The 25,045-nt window shown below is 45.2% G+C and overlaps 1 protein-coding gene across 3 annotated transcripts in view; it reads left to right on the top strand.

Annotated features, from left to right (window-relative positions):
* Positions 1-25,045, top strand: part of LOC107201884 (phosphofurin acidic cluster sorting protein 1-like) — a 53,207-nt gene that overhangs the window by 8,422 nt on the left and 19,740 nt on the right. For all 3 annotated transcript variants that reach the window (XM_015621870.1, XM_015621872.2, XM_015621871.2), the window contains exon 2: positions 24,641-24,728. In XM_015621870.1, coding sequence (XP_015477356.1) covers positions 24,641-24,728 — 88 coding nt within the window. The remainder of the gene's footprint in view (positions 1-24,640; positions 24,729-25,045) is intronic.

Raw genomic sequence — 25,045 nt, 5'->3', positions numbered from 1 at the left:
TTTGCTCCTTGCCGTGCTCCTCTCTGCTAAACTGGCACTGCAGCATCTTTTGTAAAAGCAGCCTTGGATTTGGGGACAGCTGGTGCAGCAATTCTGCTGCATATGGAGACAGAAAATTTCAAAATCTGTTACATTTGTGAAAAGAGTTCCATGACATTAGCCATACTATTGCTGATGCCTAATTTCAGCGTGGCTAAAATGAGAGATCAGTGTGCTGCTGCAGACTTCCCCTATTTCCTGTCTGTGCTGAGATTGCTTTTGGGTAGACCCCCAGTGAACAACTGGAAGTTTTAAAACAGTGATTTTAAGTAAAGCAGTGACCAGGTAAAGATGGGATGATAGAACCTCTTCTGTTGCGTAGAAAAAATAATTTTGAAAGTTCACTGCAGCATGTTACCACTGCCCTGTGGATTGGTTAGTAAGCTCCTTTTAAGGTTTCTAGGGAGGCTGTTATGCATCAGCAATGGATTTGGTCACATGCTCTTTGTTAAACAAGTAAGTTTGAAAATATTGTTTGAAAATAAAGCAGAAGGATGACCTTGTAGTTTGGGCACTGAAGTGAGGCTTAGATTCAGATCCTGAAGTTGCTTACTCTTCTAGTTGAAGTGGCCCTTTCCCTCCCTGAAGCCAGAGCTATGACTCATGTTCCTGTTCTCCCTGCTTTGTTCACAGCTGTTTCCATGCCGCAGTGTTGCCTTTTTCTTGCATGTGATAGGGTGACTGTGGAGAGAAACCACCTGAGAGTGTGAGCACTAGCAGAGTTTGCCTTGCTGTCCAATCTGCCAGATGGGAATCCTCTGGGAACTGGTGGGGTCTAGACTAAGGTTTGGGGAGCAGTGTGTGGAAATTATTTGGACTTTCTGCTAAGGTTTTAAGGGCTCTTCGTGCTGAGAAAAGACATTGTTCCTGGATGAGGCAGTATCTTGCAGTGGAACATGAGAGAGACTGATGGCTGTGTGACTGGGTAGAATGCTGTGCATGCTGGGATGGGGTTCAGGCTGTTTGGGCAGATCCTAATGCATCCTCAGGAGATGTTTCTTGACAGTGTCCTTATTATCTGGAATTCAGCTTGTGTGACAGGACATGCCAGGAGGCTATGGCAGAGTCTCACATCCTGTTGTGGTAGATGCTACATGATGTGCTACAGTGAAATGTTGCTTCCTTTGTGAGGGTTTTACTCCATGGTTTAGATAAGCATGGGTGAGGGAGAAGCAGAGGTGAAGCGATTCATCCAGCAGTTAAAAAGTGGCAGTGACAGATTAAATCTTATGTCTCTGCCTGAATCCAGATCTTAACTCTAAATTGTATCATTCTAAGGGCAATAAAGTCTTGCTGTAGCAGGGCCCAGGAAATGTAGTTATGTCACTGCAACTCTCCTGTGCACATGGTGGTGCAACAGTTGCTTGGTATGGTATGTCCTCATTTAATTTTCCTTTTTATTTTTTGTCACTCCTTCCCAAGAATTTGGCTATTGGGAACAACACAACCAGTGAGTTGTAGCCTCACACAGGAATCTGCAAGGAAAATACGCAATGTCTGTCCAGTTCTCTCAACTTCTGATCTATTTGCCTAGTTCTGTACTGTCTTGTCAAAGGCAAATGCTGCAAAGAACCGTATTTCATATAAATCTGTGGTTAAAGGGAGCTTGGAGGTTCTGTTAAGTCCCCTGTGGTGTAGAACTTGGCTGCCTTCCAATCCCTTCTTTGCTGGCTGGATGTGCTGTGGAGGAAACTCAACCATCCTCAGGGTTTGCGTTTTCTAGTGGGGTGGTATTGAGAATCAGGAGGGGAAAAGGAGGAGAGAAGGCAGCCTGGAAAAAACCAATATAAGTGCAGGAAGGGGGGTGGGAGAGAATGGTGCATTTTCAGGCTAAGCTGTTTCAGCTCTGTTCTCTCCAGTGATGCATCTGTGTGGGTTTGTGGTGTGAAAGGATGCAGACTTGAGAGATTGGTTTCAAGGAGTCTGTTTCATTCATGGTTTGTGCAGCAAGGTGCACTTGCTCCCTGCATAGGTAAATGTGCCTTTAAACCAATGAGTAGGAGGCAAAATTAGCAACCCTAAACACCTCTCTCAAACAATTGGAGTAGGAACGGTTTAACAGCCACCCACTTGCCTTGTAAGTTCTGCCTACTCACAGCCTAGCCAAGAGGAGGGAAAGGAAATCTCTTAACCTGATTATTGTTTGGGACTACAGGAAGCAATCCAGTTACAGCAATACTTTAATCCTGACACTGTTGGGTCCCACTTAGAACAGAGAAATCTTGGTTTCATACCCTTGCAGGCAGTGATGTGGTGCAGATCTGTAAAAAAATATCAAATTGAACCTCCCCTTGCCTTGGCCTGAAGAAACTGTGATGAGGCTCCTCACTGAGCACTTGAAGTTTTTTGAAGGAGCATAAGAACAGTTGGCCCCAAAATTTGAGTCCTATCTATCTGTCTAGGTAAGGAATGATTTCCTTGGTAGATCTAAGTGTCTTTTGGGGGAAGTTTGAAGCTTTCAGCAGATCCTGATAGTTGTGTGCTCGTGAGAAGAGGAATCTTGAAAAGAATTTTCCAAAGACCACTTCTGCCACTGCAGCAATGGTTACTTCTCCTCTAGGTAGCTGGCAGAGCTGTGAGATTAGGGAAGATACCAAGCTGTAGACTGTGGCAGCCTGTGACAAGGGAAGGTGTTCTTTGGGTGAGGTGCAGAAATGCAAAATGGTTGGTGATGGGCTGGCAGAAGTGGTCAACATTCCAGCTAAACAGATCTGTGAACAGAAGGCAGAATAGATATTGACCCACAGATGATTCTTTTCTCTTTTGAGAAATGATGAGGCACTTGTCTTGTGTGCAGTTCTGACTGTAGCAGCAAACACTCCTGTTGACATGAATATGAATAGGTTTCAGGTCCCAAGTGACAAAAGATTAATAACTCCTCTTAATTACAGCCTAATTTTTTTCTAATGCTATGAGAATAAATGACTTTTCAAGGAGATCTGACTGTGAGATGTGCATGATATTGGAGCTCTCTTTGGGAAGAAGGTAAAATTAAATAGATCAAGGTTTAAAATCCATGCAAAATTGGTGTGAGAGAAGCTCCATAGTCTCTGCCTTTACAGTAGGTGTGTTTTCAGGCCAGACAAACTTTCCATTGAGGTTAGCAGTGTTCAGTGTAGATCTGTCCCAGGGTGGCTACAGCCTCAGCTATCCAGGTTATGGAACATCTTCCTTGTGACATCACAGCACTCCAAAGGAGATTATGAAAAGGAAGTGTAAAGTTATGTGGTGTTTTGCCAGCACCAATTATACATACTGTGTAAGTAAAGCACATGACGTTTCAGAATTCAGTTCCTGTTATCCAGAACAAACATTTGCTGCTGCTACCTCTCTAGAAGGATCCCTGAGTTGTTGACAATGCAGTAGTGAATTCATATGTGACATGGTTTCCCTAAGGGCAGACAGCAACATGGGGGGACTTCCTCAAAAGCAGCAGGTAGAGCAACAAACGCTAAAAAATAGGAATCTCCTAGAAAGAAGGAAGGAAAACAGAAAGAAAAAAAAGAAAGAATAAAGAACAAGAGATTTGGTGACAGAGTGAGGATTTCTAGATGTATATTTTGAGGGTCCTGTTTCTTACTTGTTGACTATGGGAAATGAAGCCATTAAAAGGGAAATAACTTGGTTCTTTCTGGGGCTGAGAGATAATCTCAGGCTTCCTCAAAGAAGACTTTTGAAGAACTTCTTCTTCCCTTATTTTGCAGTAGGCACTATCACCACAAAATAAGTGGTGTATGTTCTGTAGAGCATCTTCTGCTCTTTGGGCATGTTACTGAAATATATGGGCATGTGTACGCCCTCCTGACTGCCCACCTGAAAGACAAAAATGGACCTCAGTGACAAGTTATCACCCTTGTCAAGGACACTTTGGAAATGCACTGCAAAAGGCCTATGAATTTGAGCTGTGGTGATGTGACTGTTAGTCCTTCCTGCTTCTCCCTGTACCTGTGGATTCTTTTTGGAGTGCCAGCACTGTGTGCAACCTGTAGGATGCTCATAGGGTTGCAAGTGACACTTGCTGCTTCTGAATGGTACCTGGTGGTGATAGAGAGTATTTGAAAAACACATGTCTGTGCAGAATACCTGGCTCCACCACTATGCTTGTCCTGGTCATTATACCTGCATTATACATGGGCTCTGCCTCTTGCTCATCATCCCCCCTTGTCCTGGGACAGAAGTGCTCAACTTTTTAGAAAAGTAATAAATCCATTTAAAGCAAACAAGTTGGAGGTTGGTGTTGTTCTTGTCTCTGGTGTGGGTCCAGGGAGGGGGGACAAAAACAGAGGAGAATTTCTGTTCTCCTATCCTATCTCCTCTCCTTCCTAATCCAGAAAGATATTTTGCAACTGTGTCATTAACTGTATAATTTTATGACAACTGTCAGCACTGTAGGAACTCAAGTCTGTGCCATTTGCTTCTTATTTCCCTGGTTCTCACACTTCCCAAGTTTTTACTATATCCTACAATATGTACATTATACAAAGGACAGAAGAGGCTGAGTGAAAGCCAGCCATGTATTGCACTTGCTGATTTTCTACCCTTTGTATTTTCAGGTTTTGTATTACCTTGTGATTTCCCATTTTTCAGCTATGCTAGAAATATTTGTAAGGATTAAGCCTTAATGCTTAAGATTAGATAAAAGGAGTGTTGAGGGGAGGAGTCTGTTCTATGCTTGGTGACATTGGTTTTGTGCATGGACAGCCTGCAGTGTTTGGGAGGAGAAGCAGCTCCTGAGCAAACTGCTCATGGACTGGGTCTGCTAATGACAGATCGTTTGGGGTGGCAACTGCCTGGTAGTAAAATGACCAGGGCAGTGAAGCAAGATAGCAGAAAGATTTTATTTTTTTTTTTTTTTTAAATTTTTTTTTTTTCTTGGGCTTGGGAATTTGTAAGAAGTTTCCTACAAGTGATTCAAAAGAGCTTTTCATTCTTTTGTTATGTTGCAGTTGATGCTGCTGTAGTGCAGCCATTGCCAGTCTCAGATCCCCTAAGTTTGGTTTTGACATGTTATCTTAAGATTTACAGAGTGAAACACATTGATTTGTTGCTTGTGCTGAGCTTCACCTCACTGTTTCACTATCATTAAATTGCCCCAATGGAAGATAAACTTCGAGCAAATTCACCTAAGCTGAATGCTTTCCTTCCTCTGATTTACACCGGTTTTACCTTGGGAATTGAACCTGATAAGCTCTCTTTCAGTATGTATGCAGGTATACAACAAATAGGCCCTAAATATGATTTATTTTTTCTTCTCTAATGTAAGGCCTTGAGATATTAGAAGCTAGGAATAATCCTGCTCTTCCATGTGGACATCCCTGAGAACAAAAGTGTATAGAGTTCCTTACAACCCACAGCGATATTTCTTCCTTGCCTGCCTGTCTTCCCTGCCCTTGCAGAATTTGGCATGTGCTTTCTGTTGCAGTGATAGTAGGAGGTTTCTTGTAAAGCTTTGTGATTATTAAAGGCAGGCTTTGTTTTCTTTTTACTTTGCCTGCAGAGGTTGTGCTTTGGAGGATTGTCATCCTCTGAATAGCAAGGCTAGCAGCTTTCTTCTCCTTAAGAATAAAGATCTAATTTTGAAGATGTATGCAGATTTTTCACTGACGGAAGAGATCTAATAGAATAAGGAATTTTCTATCAGGACAAGCTGTGTGTTTCTTCACGGCTGCAGCTACTAGATGAAATGGATGAGATGCTCCTAAAGCATATGCCTTAGAATCAGATCTGTCTGTATGCTGTGAATTACTGGGGTACATCCAGTGATAAAACTGGATGTAAAATCCTGCTCCTAACTCCGGACAACTCCTGAGGCCACAAGTCCAGAGCATAACAGAACTGAGAAAGCTGAACTGTGAGGTGTATGGTTGAGTTCTCCCCACTGTCCTTTCGGATGCATTTCAAGCTGTTTCTCAATGGCTGTTGGCAGATTTCCAGCCTCTTGCTGCCTTGCTCAATCATCTGCAGTGTGAGTAGTTTAGTAACACATGAGAATTACAGCAAGCTTGAGGTGGTTTGGCTGTGTTGTGTGAAATACTCTGCTGTGCCCTGGGAGTTCAGATGGAAAGTCTTCCTGGAAATGGTGTTTGGGGTTACTGGTTAGTATGAATTTGAGTGCAAATCCACCACCAACTCCTGGTAGCTGACATCCCTAGCAGGGAATAAGTTGGTAGTAGTTGTTTTCTCTCTTTTGAGTTAGTTTTCTCACCAGTCCAAAGGAGAATGGAGAAATGTGGCATGGATGCTGAGAAGCTGCTCCTTTGTAGAAGAGCATTGCCTTTTTGGGACTCTGCAGAGGTAGCAACTGCCAGAGGGCAAAAAGAGGGTGTGATGAAAAAACAAACATGCCTACTGGAAGGATGCTATGCTTTTCATTTCTTCAGCCATGGTAGCTGACTTTCATCTTCTCTTCTATGAATCTGGTTTAGTATGTTTTTGGTAGAGAGGAGACAATATGTCAGCTTTCCAGTATTTTCTAAGGCAGTTGTTAAGTCAGTGCTGAGGTTTAGAGGCTTACATATTAGAGGCTGATCCTGAATGGCTTTCTCATAAGTATCTTTTCAAATACCAACTGGTCAGGTTTTTTTCCCTGAAGAGCGTGATTTGTATGGCACCTTTCATGGGCTGTAGTACAGGTAGCTGGGATGCATGACCCAAAACTATTGTGTGAACTCTCAACACAACACAGCCAGTGCTGTCAGTAGAAATCTGTGCAGCAGGGTATAGGATTCAACACTGGACAAAATAGGTGAAATAAAAGTATTCAAATAAAACCAACAATACTGCCTTCAGGATGCTGCTTAAGGAACTCTGGTTGGTATGCTGAAGGAGAGAAAGGTAACAGGCACACCAAAGTGGCTAATTGCTGTTGTCTTATCTTAACTGGAAGGCTCCCTGAGTTGCATGCCTTTCTGCTGGGGTACTGGGTGAAATGTATGGTTGGCATTACAAGTGCTTCCTGTGTGTGATTCATGTGTTGTTTGGGTTGTTTCCAAAGAAGGTGGGAGAGCTTTTTTTCCTTTCTCAGGCCCAGTTCCAGATCCTCTCCACTTGCTCTCAGCAGGGACACCTGGAATGGCACAAATTGGCAGCCCAGCCTCAAAGCTCTGGACCGGCACTAGTTCCAGCACATGCCTGAGTATGTGATGAGCTAGATTAATGCTGGCCTGGAAGGAAACAACACATTGTTTTTTAGGTTCATTCTTTGCTGGATGAACAGGCTGAGTCAACACATCACGTGCTCAAACACACAGTGGTGCTCAGGAATCACAGAGAGTGAAGGATATAGCATTGGGATCTGGCAGTGGGGATTGGTTCTCCAGCTTCTCTGCCTGCACCCTCTGAGAGGGATTGTCGGTGTTTCCAAGGAAGTGGGGTGTTGCTTGATTTCTGTAAGCACCTCTGTCAGGGGCCTGAAAATGAGCCTGGCAGGGAACTGTCCAGGCTCCTATGTGACTCCTGGGGGAACCTGGTTATGGAGAGTAAGGTCAGGTCACCCCAGGTATGTCTGCTTGATGCTGCCCTTTGTGTGCTCTCTGATGGGCACAGCATAAGGTCCATAAAGTGGAGCCATGCAGTTTTGTCTCTGAGAAAAAGGCACTGGTATAAGGAAAAGGTCGTTCTGACTGAGTGCTAGTATAAACAGATTAAACCCTCCTCTTTATTTCTTCACAATTTTCCCTTTGATTAATGTTTCCTTTGATACTGTGGCTCTTTACGTTTTGTTTTGTGCTGGTTTTAATTAACAGTGATTTACATGGATAACTGAGTAGAACAAAGTGTTTCTCACTGAGTGCCAGTTCTAATGGGGATGTTATCAGGTGTTCTCTTCTCTGGGACATTTTCCAGGTGACTCCTTGAAGAAAATTCTTTGCAGAGAATGGAAATGCCTCTAACTGGGGGAAAAAAAAATCTTCCAAAAGCACTGAAGCACAGTGAAGTTGTGCTGAAGTAAAGGTATTCCCAAGGACATTGCTACAGTGTATGCACATGTAAGAAATCATCCTTTCTCATTGTATTTGAAGCTGTTACAGAATTTCTTGTGCACCAAGGTGCTTTAAGCCCAAATTGCCATGGCGCATCTGGGGCTCAAAGTAAACATCATTCAGCAGGTGAGTGGCAGGGATATTCACAGGGCTTTGAAATCTTTTGCTAGAGACAATTTCATCAGGACTGCAGCTCTCAGTTAGGGGTGTGTGCTGGATAGATTATCAGTAGTGCTCAGATACCAGCTTTATCAAAAGTGGCGCAAACTGAAGGAACAAGTGCCAGGAACAGCTAACAAATACCTCCACAGTCTTTGTTCTATGATTGAAGTCTTCCCTTTAAGCCTTTCTTTTTACAGGGGGGTAACTGACCTTGAGTCTGAAACCCGGTCCTGCTTCAGTGTCTGTGAGCAGCTCTTCTTTGAGCAGATAATACAAGTGTGTGGGAGACTGGCTCAGCCTGCCTGCTGAGGAGTAAGCAACATTAATCTGGGGAGGTGGAGGGCTGGTTCATGCACAGGTGTGCACACAGAGCCTGTTCATGGAGACCCAGGGACATGTACCCTGTGCTTTATGTGGCTGCCAAACATGGAAGCAGAGGTGGCTGTAACTCATGCAGGAGCTTCCCACAATCATGTGCCTGATCTCCGTCCTGAGAGTTTGGTTGTCACCTGTACCTTCTAGATTTTTCCTTCATAAAAGTTCACATTGTTGCTTTAAATCTCTTTTCTCACAGGGAGAGTTAAACCACAGATCTTAGGTTTTCTGTGTCAATGATACATGTGCACATTTGGGGTTTATTATGTTTCACCTGTATTCAGTTGCAGAGTTTTGGCATCACCAAAAGTGAGGCTGGACTTGCTGTCAAATCAGGATATTCCAGAGGGAGGAAAAAGCCACACTTAGAGAAATGTGAGTGGTGGATTAATCTTTTGTTTCAGGTTATCTCTACAATTGTTGGAATAATTTGATCTTTCTCTGTGGTGGTTACAAGCAGTCAGAGGGGCTGACAAGAGCAATTGCATTAAGCCTACTAACCCTTGCTAATGCTGTGAGCCAGAGGGATTTGCAGTATTGTCTGACTGAGGCTTAAGCCAGTTGTTTAATATCAGGTACTTGAGTTGAGGTGTTGAGAGAGGATATAAACAAGAAGAAAGGGAAAATCCCCAGTTTTATTTCTTTGATTTTGGAAAATGCTGGAATTTGGATTTTGGAGCTGCTGTGCTCCAAACTACTCAGCCTTTATAAAGTAGTTCTGAGGATTACTCAGGTAGGTCTAGTTTTGTTTTTATTGCCTGTTGTGCTGGAGCAACTCAGGCTACTTTTAAACAGAGAGCAATCTGTGCTGCACACCACGTGTGCTGCTCTGCTGCTCACAAGTGTAGGTCTCCAATGTGTCGTTCCCTCAAATGGAAAAACTTGGAGAATCAATCACAACGGCAGTTCAATGATCTGCCTTACAGTACCTTCACAGCTTGGCTTTGCTGGATGCTGAGCCTGCACTGAACGTGCCAGCTGCTCTGGTGTCCCTTGGAGATTTTCCATTCATAAGATTGAGCTGGGCTGAACTTACTTGGGCTTGCAGTCCTGTTGCCAGAAAACAGGATAACTGGCTGTCATCCAGGTGCTGAAAGGGCTTTGCTGTCAGAGTTTTTGGAGTATGGTGGTCTCCGGTGACATGGATTTGTGGAGTTGCTGTGGCAACCTGCATAGGTTTTGTCAAGTCCCTGCCTGGTTTCTGGTTTCCAAATTAGCTTTGTTATTCATCCCACTTTGGAGAATGGAGACTGGGAGCTGGGCCATGGGCCAGTTTGCCTGCTGGACAAGCAAAGCAACCTCTGAAGAGGTGGGGGCAGAGAGCTGATGGCTGCAGCATGGTGCCTGCCTGCCTTCCCTCCAGCTGGGCACATCAATGAGAGCCTCTGCCTCTCTGCAGCCTCCCTGTTGCCTTTACTTGCTTATTCCTGCCATAGCTGTAGTTCAAAAGTAGTTAAAGTTGTGTCCTGGCCCCATTGCATTAGGTCAGACTGATTTGAAAACCCTATGCTGTTTTCATTTTAAATGAAAAAATATTGATAACTTCAGCAGAAACACGGCTTTAAAACAGTGCTTGTTTCAAGGGAGGTCATTCCTCTGAAGTTCATTTGAGTGGAACGTAGTTCAAACAAGGCCTTGAGTGAAGCCCTTGGAAGGCAGAGTTTTCCAAGCTTCTGAGGTAACTCAGGGCCTGATGCTTTTTAGCTGAAGTCCATCCCACGCCCTGGAACATGCAGCCTGTGCAGAACTGTCCCTTTCACTCCTGTGAGCTCAGTGTGCAGCACTGTTGGCTCCACATACTAGCAAATTTTCTTCTTGAAGCTCCACATCTTCTCTTGAGGATGCCTACAAAGTCCTGGGTGATGGTCTCTTCGGGTGTGAAAATACAAAAGGGAGAAAATTTAACTTCCTCTTTTGTGTGGCTAGCTTTTAACAGGTAAGCAGCCTAATTAATTAAATGCTATACAGAGCTCTAATGTTGTATAATTAAGAGTAGGAGAGGGATGAAATTATCTTTTTCTTTTATATTTTAAACACATACTTTTTATTATGATGCATCATGGGTTATTATATGCATACCTTGATTGAAATTTTCTCATCTTCTCCTCAAGATCTGATCACCCATCCCAGCATAATAATTTTGTTTTCTTCTTTCTTGTGAGGTGCCCAGCACTATCGTGTACTTAGTGTTCAGAGCAAGCTAAACATGCAGTGTCTATCAAAAGCTGTTCCAGTTTTTATTTTCACTCTTACAGGTTCTGCATAAATGATATCTTGATTAAAATATAAATGTAGTTTTGTCTCATTTATGTGAAGTTTAATAGCAAGTGGGGAGAAAAAGATAAGCTTAGTGAAATGCTGCATGGAGTTCTATGACAGCAAGAGTTGCTTATATTTTGGGCTTGACATGCATTGGATCATTATCATAAGAGTTTGGAGCTGGAGGTTCTGGACTGTGGACAGCAGAAGTGCCTTTATATTGTCTAAGTCATGTGGTTCACTTAAAGTAACTTTTGACTTACCTTTACACAGCCTTGAGCCTGAGATGTTCTGGGTGTTGTATGTCTGTGATAAAAATAACAGAGAAGCAAATATGTGCTCAGGGATTGTTGCAGAGCTGATAGTGATCTCAGAAACCACAGGAGTGTCATGTTACTCCGTTCCTAGATGGAGATGCCTTGAAATGCCTGTGTAAAATGCTCCAGGGCATTATGAACCTGCAGCCTGCATGCTGCAGAGACCATACATGGATAGAAAAGAGCTGTTTATTGAATGGTAACACAAGTTCTGATCTTCAGTCTGGGCACAGGACTGTACATGTTAGTGTCTGTACAGTTAACTCACTGTGAAGAGGGAGTGTGTAGGGGAGCTCTGGCACATTTGAATTGTGTCTGCAGCCCACCTTGGGTCTCCTGGGTACTCCACAAACACACCTGAGTATCCATTCTCAACCTCCTGTGGAGGTGATGAGAAATATATTAGATGAAGGGAGACTGGGAGTGATGCTGGAGGCACAGAATTGCTTTTACTTGTTTCTGCTTTTGCTCTTTGAGAGTCATCTTAAATATTTGTGTTACATCTCATTGCATTCTGTGTCTTACTTGCCAAGAGTGGTTGCCTTAGTCACCAGGGCTGTGGTAACTAGGACAACAAGATTAAGCAGGCAAATGTAGAAATAATGGTAATAACTTTCTCAACTCTTCCTGCAATTGGCTTGTATGAACAAATATCCTGCATGTGGGTGACTTGTGTCAGCAGTCTGTTCTCCCTTTCTTCCTGACACATCCTGAAATCCTGCTGGTGGCACTACCCTGATCGAGCTGTGGTGGTGCCCTCCTGCAGCTGGAAATAAGCCTGTCAGGACCATGTGAATTTTGCTGTCCACCTCCTTCCTGCAGCTTGGCAGCCTGTGCTGGATCTGGAACAGCGTGCAAGGGACACTAAAGGCCGGCTCTTGGGGTCAGCACTTGTGTCCTCACTAGCTTGGTGGCAGATTCTGAGTGGGAAGTACGGGACCATCTGCTGAGATGGGGAGGCTGCCTTACAGTGCTGCGGCCAACTGGTGGCTTCCATGCAGTCACTTTCTTCCATGGATGTTGTCCTCTCCTGGAATAGTTATTTATATGTTGATTTGTTTGCTCACTGTTGCACTGAGGAGGGTCTGGGAAATGGTAGTTGTTGTCCTGTCTCTTATTCCTCAGGACACTGTTTGCACTATGGGTATAGCTGGAGGTCAGCTTAATGCAATTTTGCTTTGCTTTGAGAGCAGGCTGTTTCTATCCCACCAGGTAAACCCAAATCCTGACCTGGGACAATGAAGTTCTATCTCCCACCCCACCTTTGAAACATGTTTCTGGAAACTCCCACTGAGCTGCCTCTTGCTGTGTCTGTGCCTTGTGTCTGCCCTTTTCTGCAGTAACAAACCAGTGCAGTGTTCTCTCCTCTAGAAAGCTCCCAGCTCCATGAATTTGGGATAGCAAGGCACTTGCCTAGTATTCCTCACTGTGCTGTGCATTGTTTTCTTTCTCCCTGCTTGTTTTCTCCCAGCTGAATGTGATAGTTAGCCACAGTGAACACAGTAAAGGGATTCCCTGGATGCACAGGCCTCTTCTTTGTGAGCACCCTGTGCAAGCTTAATAGGCTGTTTTGAACACTCTTGACAATATCTGATTGATCTTTCATGTGGGGGAGGAGTAGGGTGATTGCATCCAAGGAATTGTGCTAACAAAAGACCCTGTGCTTTGGTACCTGCCTTCCCTGGGAAACAGCTTCCTCTGCCTCTTTTCTATATGTCATTATCCTGAGGCGTGCATTCACCTCTCCTGGCAGCCTGTATATAGCTGCAAGCAGCATTTCTATTAAGGAACTGCCAGATATTTCTGAATTTTTTTTTTTTTTCTCTGAGTGGTACCCTTTTTGTATGTCCAGATCCTGGGACTTGATTTTCCTTCTCTGATGTTGCTTTCCCTTGACTTGTGTCCTCTTAAAAACTGTAACTGGCTGCAATTTCATAGTCACTTGCAGTCTTATTTCCTGCCCTTACTAACCATTGTTGGATAGAGTCAGATTGAAAGCTGTCCCCTCATGGCTGTTTTAAAAACTTTTCAATATTATTCTGTGCTGGAACTAGCTTTTATTTCTTTTATAGGCTTGTTTTACAGTTTGATCAGTGAACCAAAAAAGCCATGTTTTTGTCTCTTCTGCCTCAGTTGGCTGCTGTAGAGCTTCCTGTGGGCCAGTCTCAAGGTAGTATGTGCACTGGCAAATGGTCTTCTGGAAGCCTGTGTACAAGAGCTCAGGATAACTCATTTCAGAAATGCTTAATGTCCTCCTGTTTAAATTCAGAGTACTTAGAAAGCAAGGATGCTGCATCTGAACATATACAGGATAGCAAATGCCCAGATAATGGGCATAAAGCAGTGCCTCTGTTGCGCCAAGTGGTTTTGTGTGCGCCTATTGTACAGGAAATCCTTCAGCCACAGATCCCTGTGTGTTGGTGGGAAGTATTGTATGATAAATCACCCGTCCCTCCATTTCCTGAGTTCCTCAATAGGCATTCTGGTGCTTCAGTGAGCACTACAAAACTGTGCCTTAAAGAGACAAAGTGGTTGGTAGAGTGTTGAACTTTTGAAGTGTTACAAATTTAAATTTTCTTAGTCAGGGTGTCTTTGGATGGCTGCCTGTGCCTGGTGTGGCTGTAATACAGGATGTGGTGAGGAGGCACACCAAGTTATTTATGGACCCTTTTGCTAGGTGAAATGTGTGCTGTGATAGCTCCTGGCTCTGCTTGCAGCTTGCTGAGAAGGTGAATGGGCACAGTGATCCTTGGAAAGAATGTCCTGTTCCACTGGGACAGCATCTGGAAGTGAGCAGTTGCAGGTGCATGTGGTGTCATCTGTTCAGTCTGTGTGCTGCTTGCTGGGGCCCCCAAGGGCCTTGCCAGCCTGTGAGTAACTGTCTGACACTGCCGAGCCCAAGCTGCAGCACCTTGGAGAGTAGGGGCAGTCTGCTGGACAGCCTGGCAGCCTGCTGGGAAATCTTGTGGTGCCAGTGAGCAGGAATGACTGTGGACAGCAGCTGCCTGCATGCTTTGCCTGGAGAGGGCCCTGAGGGGAAATTGCTTCTGCTGTGGTCCACTGGAGCTCAGTCTGCTCCCTGGACACATTTCATTTTGCAGCATAGCTGGTTCATGCTCTTTGATGCCTGCTCCCAGAAAGTCTGATGTTACAAGGTCAGTGGACCTGGACAAAAAGCGGTATTCTATTGCTGGGATTTTCTGGTAAATACCATGGTATTCCTGAGCTAGGGAATTTAGTGTGAGCCATAGCAATGTGTACTGTCTTGTCACTTCCACTCCAGCTGCATGGGTTGTGTGGCATCCCTGCCTCAGAAAAGCATGCATAGTTGGGTAGAAACAGCCCAGAAGCTTTGTGTTGCAGTAGTATTTCAAGATGAATGTCTTTCCCAGGAGGGGCCATTTCTGAAGCTGGCTGGTGGGGAGAAGCAGTGCACACTGGAGTGTTTGCAGGTACCACTATGCTAAAAGGAAAGCTGCTCTGTAGCATCAGGTAAGCTGCAGCTCCTTGCTGTGGAGTGTGGGTTAGGTCTGGCATGTCTGTTAGTGACAGGTTGGAGTGGCCAAATGTCTTTTCTAGACAGATCTCAGGTTTTTCACTCCATCCTCTGATCTTGTTTTTATCACTGAATACACAGACTGATTGCTCTTCTATGATTTTAACAACTGCCCTTTCTTAGCTTCCCCACTTTTCAGGCAAGGGTTTGTTGTGTGTGGTCTGCACAGTGGCCTCACTGGTCTAGATCAGTGGTTTAAGAGACTTGTGCAACAGAGAGGTTTCTAAATCTTTTGGGAAACAACTCTGCTGGGCATAGCTCTATACTGAATTCTGTCTAGAGAGAGGAGACTTGCTAGGAAGGGGAGTCTAGAATAGCCCTGCCACTGCTGACAGGCTGTGCTCATCCTGTTTGGGAGGTTGATGTTCTGGGTAGGTTTGGCATCACAGTGGTAGCTGCTCTTTCCTCCTACAGTGGGACTAAACACATTAACAGGAATGTCCCCTGAGATCAGGATAGGAAAGATGTATATCTTGTGTGTGATCTGCTCTCTAGGCTGGCAAAACTTGTGGGAGCTCTCAGTCTGCAACAGGGAGGATCAGGAGGAAGCAGTCCTCAAGTGAGGAGGTGGCATTTAGGTTATATATTGATGCTGGCCATCTCTTTGTCTGCTGCCTACAGTGTCCATGCTTTTCCTAGACACAAATCCACAACATGAACAGGTAGTAGAGGCCAGAGTGTTCCACTTCTTTTTGAGGCTGCCTGCGTTACTGAGTATGAAACTCTGGAGCTGTCTGTAGCTATGGAGCCTGTAAGGGACAGTTGTGCTTAAAGAAATCTGGGAACAGGAAGGCAGCATTTCATAATGTAGGTTTATCTTTGACTGGCTTCCGCTCTTGTGTTTGAACTGGTTTGAGAAAGCACCATTTGTCTTGTTTGGAAACATTTGCTTGCAGAGCTGCTGGCACACACTTGTCCATGTGAGGAGGCACAACCAAACATCAGAGGGTGGTTCAGCAGGCTTGAGAAGGAGAGCACATGTACTCTGGAGCTGTCTGCTGCAGGCCTAACCAGAGGGAATCCCAGAGATCTTTGCTGGTTTGGGTGTCACTGCTGTCCATGCTTTGTGGGGGTACTGGAGAAAAGGGAATGCTCCTGTATGGCCTTGGCCAAATGTTTGTGTGAGAGCTGTTTTTCTATTGCAGACAGGCTTGCTCTGTCCTGGTTTGGGATCTCATGATCTCTGCATTGGTGCCCTCCTGCTTGGAACAGCCTCACTGTACCATGGGCAGCAAACAAGCAGAGGTATCTCGATGTTAGCTCCTGTCCTAAGTAGCCATTCTTTTATTGGAAATGCAGTGTTATGAGTAGTTCAAATCTTTGGTGTGCCTTGCTAGCATAGTAACATTTTGGCAGCACAAAAGCAGCTGAAAGTCTGTAGTAGATGTAGCTTTTAGGAAAGAGAAGTGTTCTGCACCCTGAGCACAGCACTGCTGCTGGTCCATCTGCCACTCCTTGTGTGACTCCCTGGGCGTGGGGCTGCTCTACACACTCAGTGATGCGTGTTGGCTGACATCCTTCAGCAAGCGTGTTTCTAAAGCATGAGCTGTTATAACCTTCCTGTGACAGAAACAGTGGCTGGTCCAGGAACAGTTTTGGCTGCAGTTTGGCTACACATCAGATACACGTCAAGTTTTGAAAACCCTGAGGAAGAGGATGATATTGTACATCTTGTTAGGTATTCAGAAAGATTTTTGTATTCTCTTAGATAAATCCAACAAATCTCTTCTGTAATGCTGAGTGAATTTTAAATCTTCCAGACAAAACCAGTGAGTCCAGTACCTGTCTGTGCTTTCCTCCCTTACACCTGGCTGCTTTCACACTGGTAGCAAGCAGCTCCGATGGCTGCTGGTGGTGATCAGTAGTAGCTACTGCTGCTGGCTGAGGCATGCATAGTGTTGATTTCCTTGTCCTTTCTCTGAACCTCCTTATCTCATTGGTGCACCTGACCCAGCCTGGAATGCCTGCTATGCCTTGTCCTGACTGTTGTGTGTCTTTGGGACACGGCCTGCCCTGTTCCTGTGCCTCTGTTGAGAGCGGCTGTGTGCTGTCTCAGTAGTGTTGCAGTACTATGAGATAAATCTCTGAGCACAAAGAAATGCTAGAGTGTGTGATGGAAGAGAAGGTGGTTCCTGGGAGGCCTCTGGGTGGCAGTCAGAGCCCCTGGGCAGAGCCATGTGTGGTCCCTGCAGCAGGTGGGAAAGCTGCTTCAGAGTGTTTAATAGAGCAGCTGGGTGCTGACCAAACCAGAGATCGTCCCCCCAGAGAATAAAGGGTTAGGCACTCTTCCAAGGGCTGGTTGAAGCAGGGCATGCCTGATAAATGTGCATACACAGTGAGATGGTGACGTTTGATGCAGTTAAGAATGGCCTGCCCAGTCAGATGAGAGCAGCAGGGGGTGATGGTGTGGATTTTCCCTTCCATGAGAATAAGAAAATGAAAAAAATGAGGTGCTCCAATTCAGTACAGTGGTGCTGAGGTCCCATTTAATGCACTGCACTGGCCTCTTTTCAGTGACTGCAGTCTATCTTGAATGGCCATTCCAGGGGGGAAATGCTAACCAGGACACAAGGCTGTGAGGAAAACTCTAGGCAGCTGCAAGGAGCCAGTCAGGAAGACAAGGAAAGGTAGATGTATCTGCTTGCAGGACACTGTTTTCTTCCCACTTGCCTCCTGACTGAGGATGAATTGCTTGATGATACCTTGCTCTTGGTAATGTATATCCTATTGATACTGTTATTCTTTGCCCTCCCCAGCATGACTTTGCCTGTCCTCCCCCCTGTAGTGCAGCCAAGCTGCTGCTGTGAGGACAAGAAACCCCTTCCTTTGCTGTTAAAACCCTCAAAGACAAAAGGAAGGAGGATGTAATCTGATCTTCCGTGATGTCTTGGGTTTGGTCTGTCTAGGGGCACTTGGAAGGAGATGGGATGATGGAGGGGAGAAATAGTCATGTGGGAAAACAGGCTGGATTTCTTGAGGCAGGCAGAGCTGTAAGCTGTGTCATGCTTCATAGAAAATGAAGGGACATAACAACGTCGGGAGGTTTTGTCTTTTGTGCTTCGTGCTTTAGGATTTTCTTTGTGACTATCACTTTGGAATTGGGATAAGTCAAACCTACTGCAATTTGCAGTAACAGAACCCTGCTTTGGATCCAGCAGCAGGGCAGACACGTGCTGCTGGTAGCAAGCTGCTATCAGCCAGGATGCAGATGAGCCAAAATGTCTGGCAGAATGTCTTATGGCAAGGAGAGGAATGCTGGTCAGCACCAGGGCTATTGTGCTATACACCACTATATGTAGCTTGGCTGAGGGACCTGACACACAGCAGGTATTTGGTGCCTTTGCCCTAGCTCTTTCCTTGGTGACCCCAGGAGGGTGGTGTCACGTTTTTTGGCCTTTGCATCCTACTGTGTTACATCTCTTCCATGCAGCTTGCTTTACTTGCCCGTCCCAGGTTGCAGCAGTTGCAGTGGCTGGAGGGGAGAGTGGCAAGAGTGTGTTAGCAAGCCCCGAGTCCTGTGTCTCTCTTTCCCTTGGGGAAGCTCTCAAAGCAGGCTGATGCTGTCTTTCCTCCCAGTCCATCTGTAATTGGCGCACCTACCTGTCCTGATGCCTGATCTGCAGAGCCTGATGAACCTGCTGCTGTCCCAGTTCATTGCTCTGTTTGCTGGCAACAGGGACTTGGTCTCTGAAAGTGGAGTAGGTTTCTCCTCCCCTCTGCGTGCATCAGTGGTGTCTCATGCAAACATACCACTTGGGGCTCAGGGAGGATCTTACTTTCAGGAAGCTGTGGCACATTTCGAGTGGTGTCTCGCCACTTGCACAACATTTGTGTGCTCTTCCCTTGACACCCGCTTTGGCCACTATCCGAGGTGAACTCTGTGGATGGTCACCCTTCTGATCAGATCTGCTCCATGCGACCAGACAGTCTGCAGGGTGTCCCGGGTTTGTGGTCCTGGCCGGCTGCCTTCTGCCCTCTAGCGGGAACATGTTTTGGGAATAGGTGCTACTCCAGCGGTTGGCAAGGGTACGGGAGCATCGGGAGCGTCCCGTGCCTTGTGAGCCCCACGGAAATTCTGGCATCTTTCCAGAAGCCCAGTCTCAGAGTTTAGTATCACCTTGAAGGGAAACCTGAGCTGTCAAAGTCAGGAAAAATTTTGAAGAGCAGCTAAAGTGACACTATTGAAGGCTTAGTCCACATCTGTGCATTTAATAATGGTGGTAGTGCTGACAAGGATGCACAGAGGGCCAGTGCTGGGAGTGGTGGATGTGTTCTAACATTTGTAAGTGGCATGGAAGCTATAGGAAAACCCAAAGTCCCTGGCTGCTGCCACTTGGAGAAATCAGTGCAAGTGTCCAGGGAAACAGTCTCATCCAGAGAATGAGCTGCCACTCACGAGTGATTGCTAAGCCAAGCAATGAACATCACAGGATATCAGCAGAAAAAGAGGGCATTTCATGGGCTTGACCCTTAACTTGGGGATAAGGACTGGCTCTGAGGCTGGGGCATGGAGCAGGGTTGGGCAGTGACTCTGGATGCACACCAGAGTGTGCAGGCTTTTCCCCTGGCTTGTTCCAGCTGCAGTGGGCACCATGCCAAGAGCAGATTCTCCAGCTGTTTCACATCAGCTGAGACACTGCTTTATTATTTGGATGAGATTTTTTTTGGACAAGTACTTGCTTATAATAATGCTTATATATATTTTGGAAAAAAAAATTCTAAAAGCATATTTTTATACATGTACATTATATATAGGTAATAGGGTGGTAGACATACTTGAAGACTTCTTCCAGAATGCTGTAGTTGCTTTTAAGAAGATTTGATTAGTTCTGTTAGTAGATGGAGGGCATCACTTGTGACCCAGTTGAGTGGCACAGTCAGAGCAACAGAAAACCTTTTTGCTTTTCAAAACAATATTAGTTTTTTTAACTTGGGGAACCACTTTAATTTTCTTCAAGGAGGAAGCTATGCAAGGAGTACTGCCCTAGCAGGAAATAGTTGCATAATGCTTTATATTACCCCTTCAGTGAAAAGGAAAGAAAAAAAACTACCTTTTGTTATTGAAAAGACAAAGAAAAGTAGATAAGAAAATGCTTTAATGTCCTCTTTCTCTGGTCTCCAGGAAGTAGAGGATTAGGTCCATTGAATCTGCAGAGAATTTTGACACTTACTGCGCTGCAATAAAAATATAAAATTGAGTGAATTTTTTCTTGGATAATACATACATGATTTGGTATAATAAATAGTGATGAGAATGCTTGTAAAATAGATCCTGTACATCTGTGCATCACTCTGGCTTATAATGGAGACACAGTGCAGTTCTGGCCAGACTTCAGCTGTACCAAAGTTAAAATGTTTAGAATTTATTTTGAGGAAGGGATATAGTAAATGATAGACCCAGGAAGAATAGAGGCCATAATTAAGTTCACGTGTCTGGTTACAAAAAAAAGCAGATATGAAGATTTTTTCAGAATGGTGGGATTTCATTGGCTGTGGTTTCCTGGGTTAGGGGAATTGACTGAGCCTCTGACAGAGGCAGCCAATAATGAAAACACAGAACTTGTTGCATGCGGCGCAGAGAGGGAACAAGCTTTTAAAGCAATGAAATGGTGTTTGCTCTTTCTCTTGGGCTCCCAAATTACACAAATCCCTTCGATCCTGATGTACATGAAGTAAAGATAGTGGAGTGATAACGCAGAAATTGTGACTGCACCACAAACGACTCGCATATTATTCCACTCAGTTTGATTCAGTTCCACTGGGAAGACCAGCCTGTAGTAAATCACTGTCAGCAGTAGCAGCAACAATATTGGAGAAATCTGCCTCTTTATCCTGGGACATCCCATAACAGTCCATGTTCCACGTGCAGTGGAAGTACTGTAGAGACAGCGTGCGATCCAATCTCTGTTACCACAGTGGGTAATGTACATAGGTATGAACTGATCCTCCTAATGGCAGGTTACATCATCTTAAAAGGATGTGACACCTTGAACTCAGCGAGTCCGATGATTTGAAGCTCCACTTTGAATATTGTGTTCAGTTTTGGGCCCCTTACTACACAAAAGACATTGAGGTGCTGGTGTTCAGAGTTGGTGAAGGGTTGAGAGAATTAAGTTTATGAGGAGTGGTTGAGGGACTTGGGGCTGTTTGTCTTGGAGAAAAGGAGACTCAGAGTGATCTCCTTGCTCTCTACAACACCCTGAAAGGAGGTTGTACTGAGTCGGGTTGGCCTGTCTTCCCAGGGAACAAGGAAAGGCCGTTTTCCAAAGGACAAGAGGAAACGGCACCAGAGTAGGTTTAGATTGGATATTAGGAAAAAGCTTCTTCACTGAAAGGATGGAGATGTGGTGGAATCAAGTGGGGGAATTACCATCCTTGGAAATATTCAGAAAACAAATGGATGAGGCACTTGTGTACATGGCGTACAAGGTTAGTGGTGAACATGGTGGTGCTCTGTTAATGGTTTACTTCGGTGATCTAAGAGGTTTTTTCCAACCTTAACAATTCTATTATTCTCTGATGGAGAGTATCACCTGTATGATGCACATTTCAAGTAAACCACAGACTGATTTAACTGATGCTTTCTTATATTACCCAAATCTAGTACTTTTTGCAGATGTTTTGTCATCCTACCTGCAAAGACAGCCTGCAAGAACACTGTGGTGGGCCAGGTAAAAGCAATAGAAGCAGAACCACTCTTAGCAAGGATAAGTGCACAGGGACCAGGGTTAGTAGCCTTGGCACATGCAGCACCCCAGGGAAGAGGAGAAGTGAACTAACATCTCTGTGGACTCCTGGTATGTTTCTGGGGTGTGTCAGGCAGCAGGAATGTTATGGAAAGAATGGGGATTCTTCACATCAGCAGGGCAGAGTATCTATTCCTTAGAGAATAAATATTCAATTTGTTAGAATTAGTACAGTTACCTGTCATGCTGGATGGTTAGACAGGAAAGCTTCCTTAACAAAAATAAGGCACTGTGTGTCCTCTGTGACCTCTTGATTGCTTTTGCAAACAACCGCTGGAGGCAGTGCTTTGCTGCTGGCACTGAATTTCACAAAATGCATGTTATAAAAGCTTTCCTTTTCAAGATAGCTACAGGCCAGCTTGGTGAAAGCATTGGAAATGTTTGATTAAAACTTCAGAGCAAAAGCTCCAAATTCATCCTTTAGTGAGGGAAAGAAGGCAGCACTTTTTTTAAGATAATACCAAGGAACAGTGGTAAATCTCACCAGGAAATGACCAGTAGAGGAGTGTAGGAGTACTGAGGTTCCAGGAGGCTGTCAGTCTGCCCTGTTGGAGCTCATTTTCCTTGTTGCTGTCAGTCATTGTTGCTATCAGAATGTTACACAGTCATATTTACCACAACTCAACATAGTGGATGTCCCTGCAGCAGTTTTCTAGCTCAAGAACAGTTGCTACTTGTTCTGTTTAATTACAGGAGTAAGTAATTCCAGATTTGTAATTTGTTTACCAAAAAGTGATTTTCAGGGATCACATTGTGATCAGTTCTGGGCAAAACCATGGGGTAGTTGCTGTGGGATTTGGCTGAAATGTCCAGAGCAGCGTCTGATCACTGTGGATTGATCCTATCCTGTAGATATCTGCAGAGATTAGTGTGAGACGCTCTGCTGCCCTGTACTGGCACTGAACACTCAGCACTGATGCAAATCTGGGTGATGGAGGGATTGGTTAAATAACAGATCTAAAGAGGATCATCAGGGACAGCCAAGCTGCTTAAAAATTGTGTGCTCTTGTGCTGCAAGTACACTCAGACTCTAAAACATGCATGTAAATCCCTGTGGGAAGGGCTGTGGTATTTTAGAAAGCACTGTTTTGAGAAGGGATGGAGCTGCAAGGGTGCAAGCTATACCTTTAAGTACCTTATGTCTGAGTACTGCAGGGAGGAAGAGTAGAGGGTGGAAAGGGGGAACCACCTTCTAGCACGTGGTATGGGAAGGACCAAGGACAGACTACAGTGTCTCTCACTGTATTAAACAGATCTTGAAAGCAGGAGAGGGATAGAAAGAGTGCCATATCAGAGATGAAAGGGCTGCCCAAGTGGGCATAGCTGACCAGTAGACATTCATTCTTCCCCTGGAAAAATACCAGGTACTGTCTCAGAGAGGAGCATGAAGAGATAATGAGTGAATTAGTTTTGGATAAGGAGTTTGTTTCTACAGTGAGAGCAGCTGCCAGGTAGAATTATAACCTTTCTGCATCCTCCAATTAAGAGTGAATATCCTTATGTAAGTTTTAATGTTTAAGGGATAACTTTTCCATGCAGATAACTATTGTGGCTAAATTAGTGCTGCAGGGAAAATTTGAATAGATGTACTGTCCTTGTCTTACATGTTCAAGCCTCATTTCTCTCTGTGGCTTGTCTAATAACAGTCACAATTAGCACTGGGTGGTGGTGGTTGTTATCTAAGTTTAGCCTCTTTGGAAGCTTTCCTTTAGTACATTTGATGGAGTTGCTGTACCCCTGTTTCTGGTGAGAACTCAGTCCCCCCTGCCTGAGAGGTGCTCTTTGTCTTCGGCCGTGCTCCCTGCAGCTCACCCCTAATCATGACTAGGTATTTCTGGGGAGGAAGAAACCCGCCTCGGGTAATAAGGTTTCTCCCTTCCTACAAACAGAGGCTCAGAGGGGAAGGGTGGGCAGAGATGGGACCACTTATTGTAGTGCTGGGGTGCACAGAGCACGAGAGCTTAGGGTCTGTGCTCTGGGTTTTGGCTGAAGGAATGCAGCAATCTGGCAAACAACTGTGCAGAGCTTCCCTGCACACCCAGCTTCCTGACTTGTGGTCTCCACCAGAAGGGACCAGAACATGAAGAGCAGAGCAGCAGGGTTGCAGTCACAGTCCAGGAAGCCTTCTGCACAAGCTAAAATTATTTTATAAGGGAGGACAGGGATATGGTAGGAGGTGAGTGCTTGATAAGCCCTAAGTCCTGCAATTTACTGTCATTCCATCTCTGGGATTGTTCCACACTGCTTCTGTACATCAACATAGCAAGAGCAGGATTTTCCTTTAAAAATAAATAAAGCAGGCCTTTGGAGAGCACAGTGTGTCAGACAGAAAGGTATTTGGTATTAGCCAAATCTGTTCTCCAGGCAGGGTGGCCTGACTCTCAGGTCTAGCATGCTGATATCCACAGAAGTCCTGGGAACCAGTCTGCAACAATGCAACCGTGGAGCACAGAGGGTAACTTGGAAAACATCAGCATCCTCTTACTACTGGTAAAGGAGTGCCATGTCTGGCTTTGCTCCCTGACACAGAGTCTCTTGCAAGTAGTCTCCATGGGAGTCCTGCTGCAGGCTCCTAGGCAGGAGATTGGAGTGGCTGGCTGTCTCATTGGCACTATTCCTTCAAACAGCAAAAGTAGCTCTTCTCACTTAGCCTCAGGATCCTTCTTAGCTTTTTCCTGGAAGTGCCACTTACCATGCTGAGTCCCCAGGATTTGAGCTTGTCAGGGTGGCTGAAGCTGTATGAAGCCTCCTGTGGGGCTGCTTCTCAAGTCAGCTCTGTGTGGTACCGTGCAAGAGAAAAGCTGAGTTGTGATGTCTGCACGGGAACATTTGCCTTAACTAAGTCCAGGATAAGAGTGGATTTAAGTGCTTTGGTTTATAAATAAACAGTGCTGTGGCCAAGGTAGATTTAAACAGAGCTGGCAACAGCCCTGCTTGGGAAGGGATCTCTTTACCACATGGCCTGCTGCTGGACTTCCTGTTGCATGCTAATCCCTTAAGCCTGCTTCAGCTCTGTTAATTTTCCTTCTTTCCGTTTTTCCCCGATGGGCTGTCTCCGTGCCGCGTGAATGCCAGCGTTCCTAGGCCAAGCTTGTGCCTGCGACTGGGCCAAGCATCCAGGCTGCCTTCCGAGCACCGGCTACCATGTGGCAGGGCCCTAGGGATGGTGGTGCCTGAATGTATCCCATTCTCTCTGTCTTACAGGCTCTGCAGTCTGCGCCTGAAGAAACTCACGGTGCTGAAAGAGCTGGACAAAGAGCTGAGCTCTGTGCTTATCGCTGTGAAGATTCAGGTAGGCTCCTCTCGTTGCTGCTGCCTGATGGCAGCAAGCCAAGCCCATCCTTGTGCCCTCTGTGAAGTGTTGGTCTGCATGTCCCTTGCCTAGTGCCAACCAACCCCTCTGTCTCAGCACACTCAGGGAGATTTTGGCTCTCAGGTGGGAATAATGCCCCAGGGACAGCAGTGAGATACCTGGTGCTGGCTTGTATCAGGAATGAATTTGGTTAGACAGAATTTGGATTTGGTGGGACAGAATCTGTCATACCTCCCTGCCTGCCTCTGCCAAGGCCCTCCTCTCAAACTACTGTTCAGAGTTTGTCATCCCACTGT

Source organism: Parus major, chromosome 3 (assembly GCF_001522545.3).
Source record: "Parus major isolate Abel chromosome 3, Parus_major1.1, whole genome shotgun sequence".
Lineage (NCBI taxonomy): Eukaryota > Metazoa > Chordata > Aves > Passeriformes > Paridae > Parus > Parus major.
This window is presented reverse-complemented; position numbering and strand designations above follow the sequence as displayed.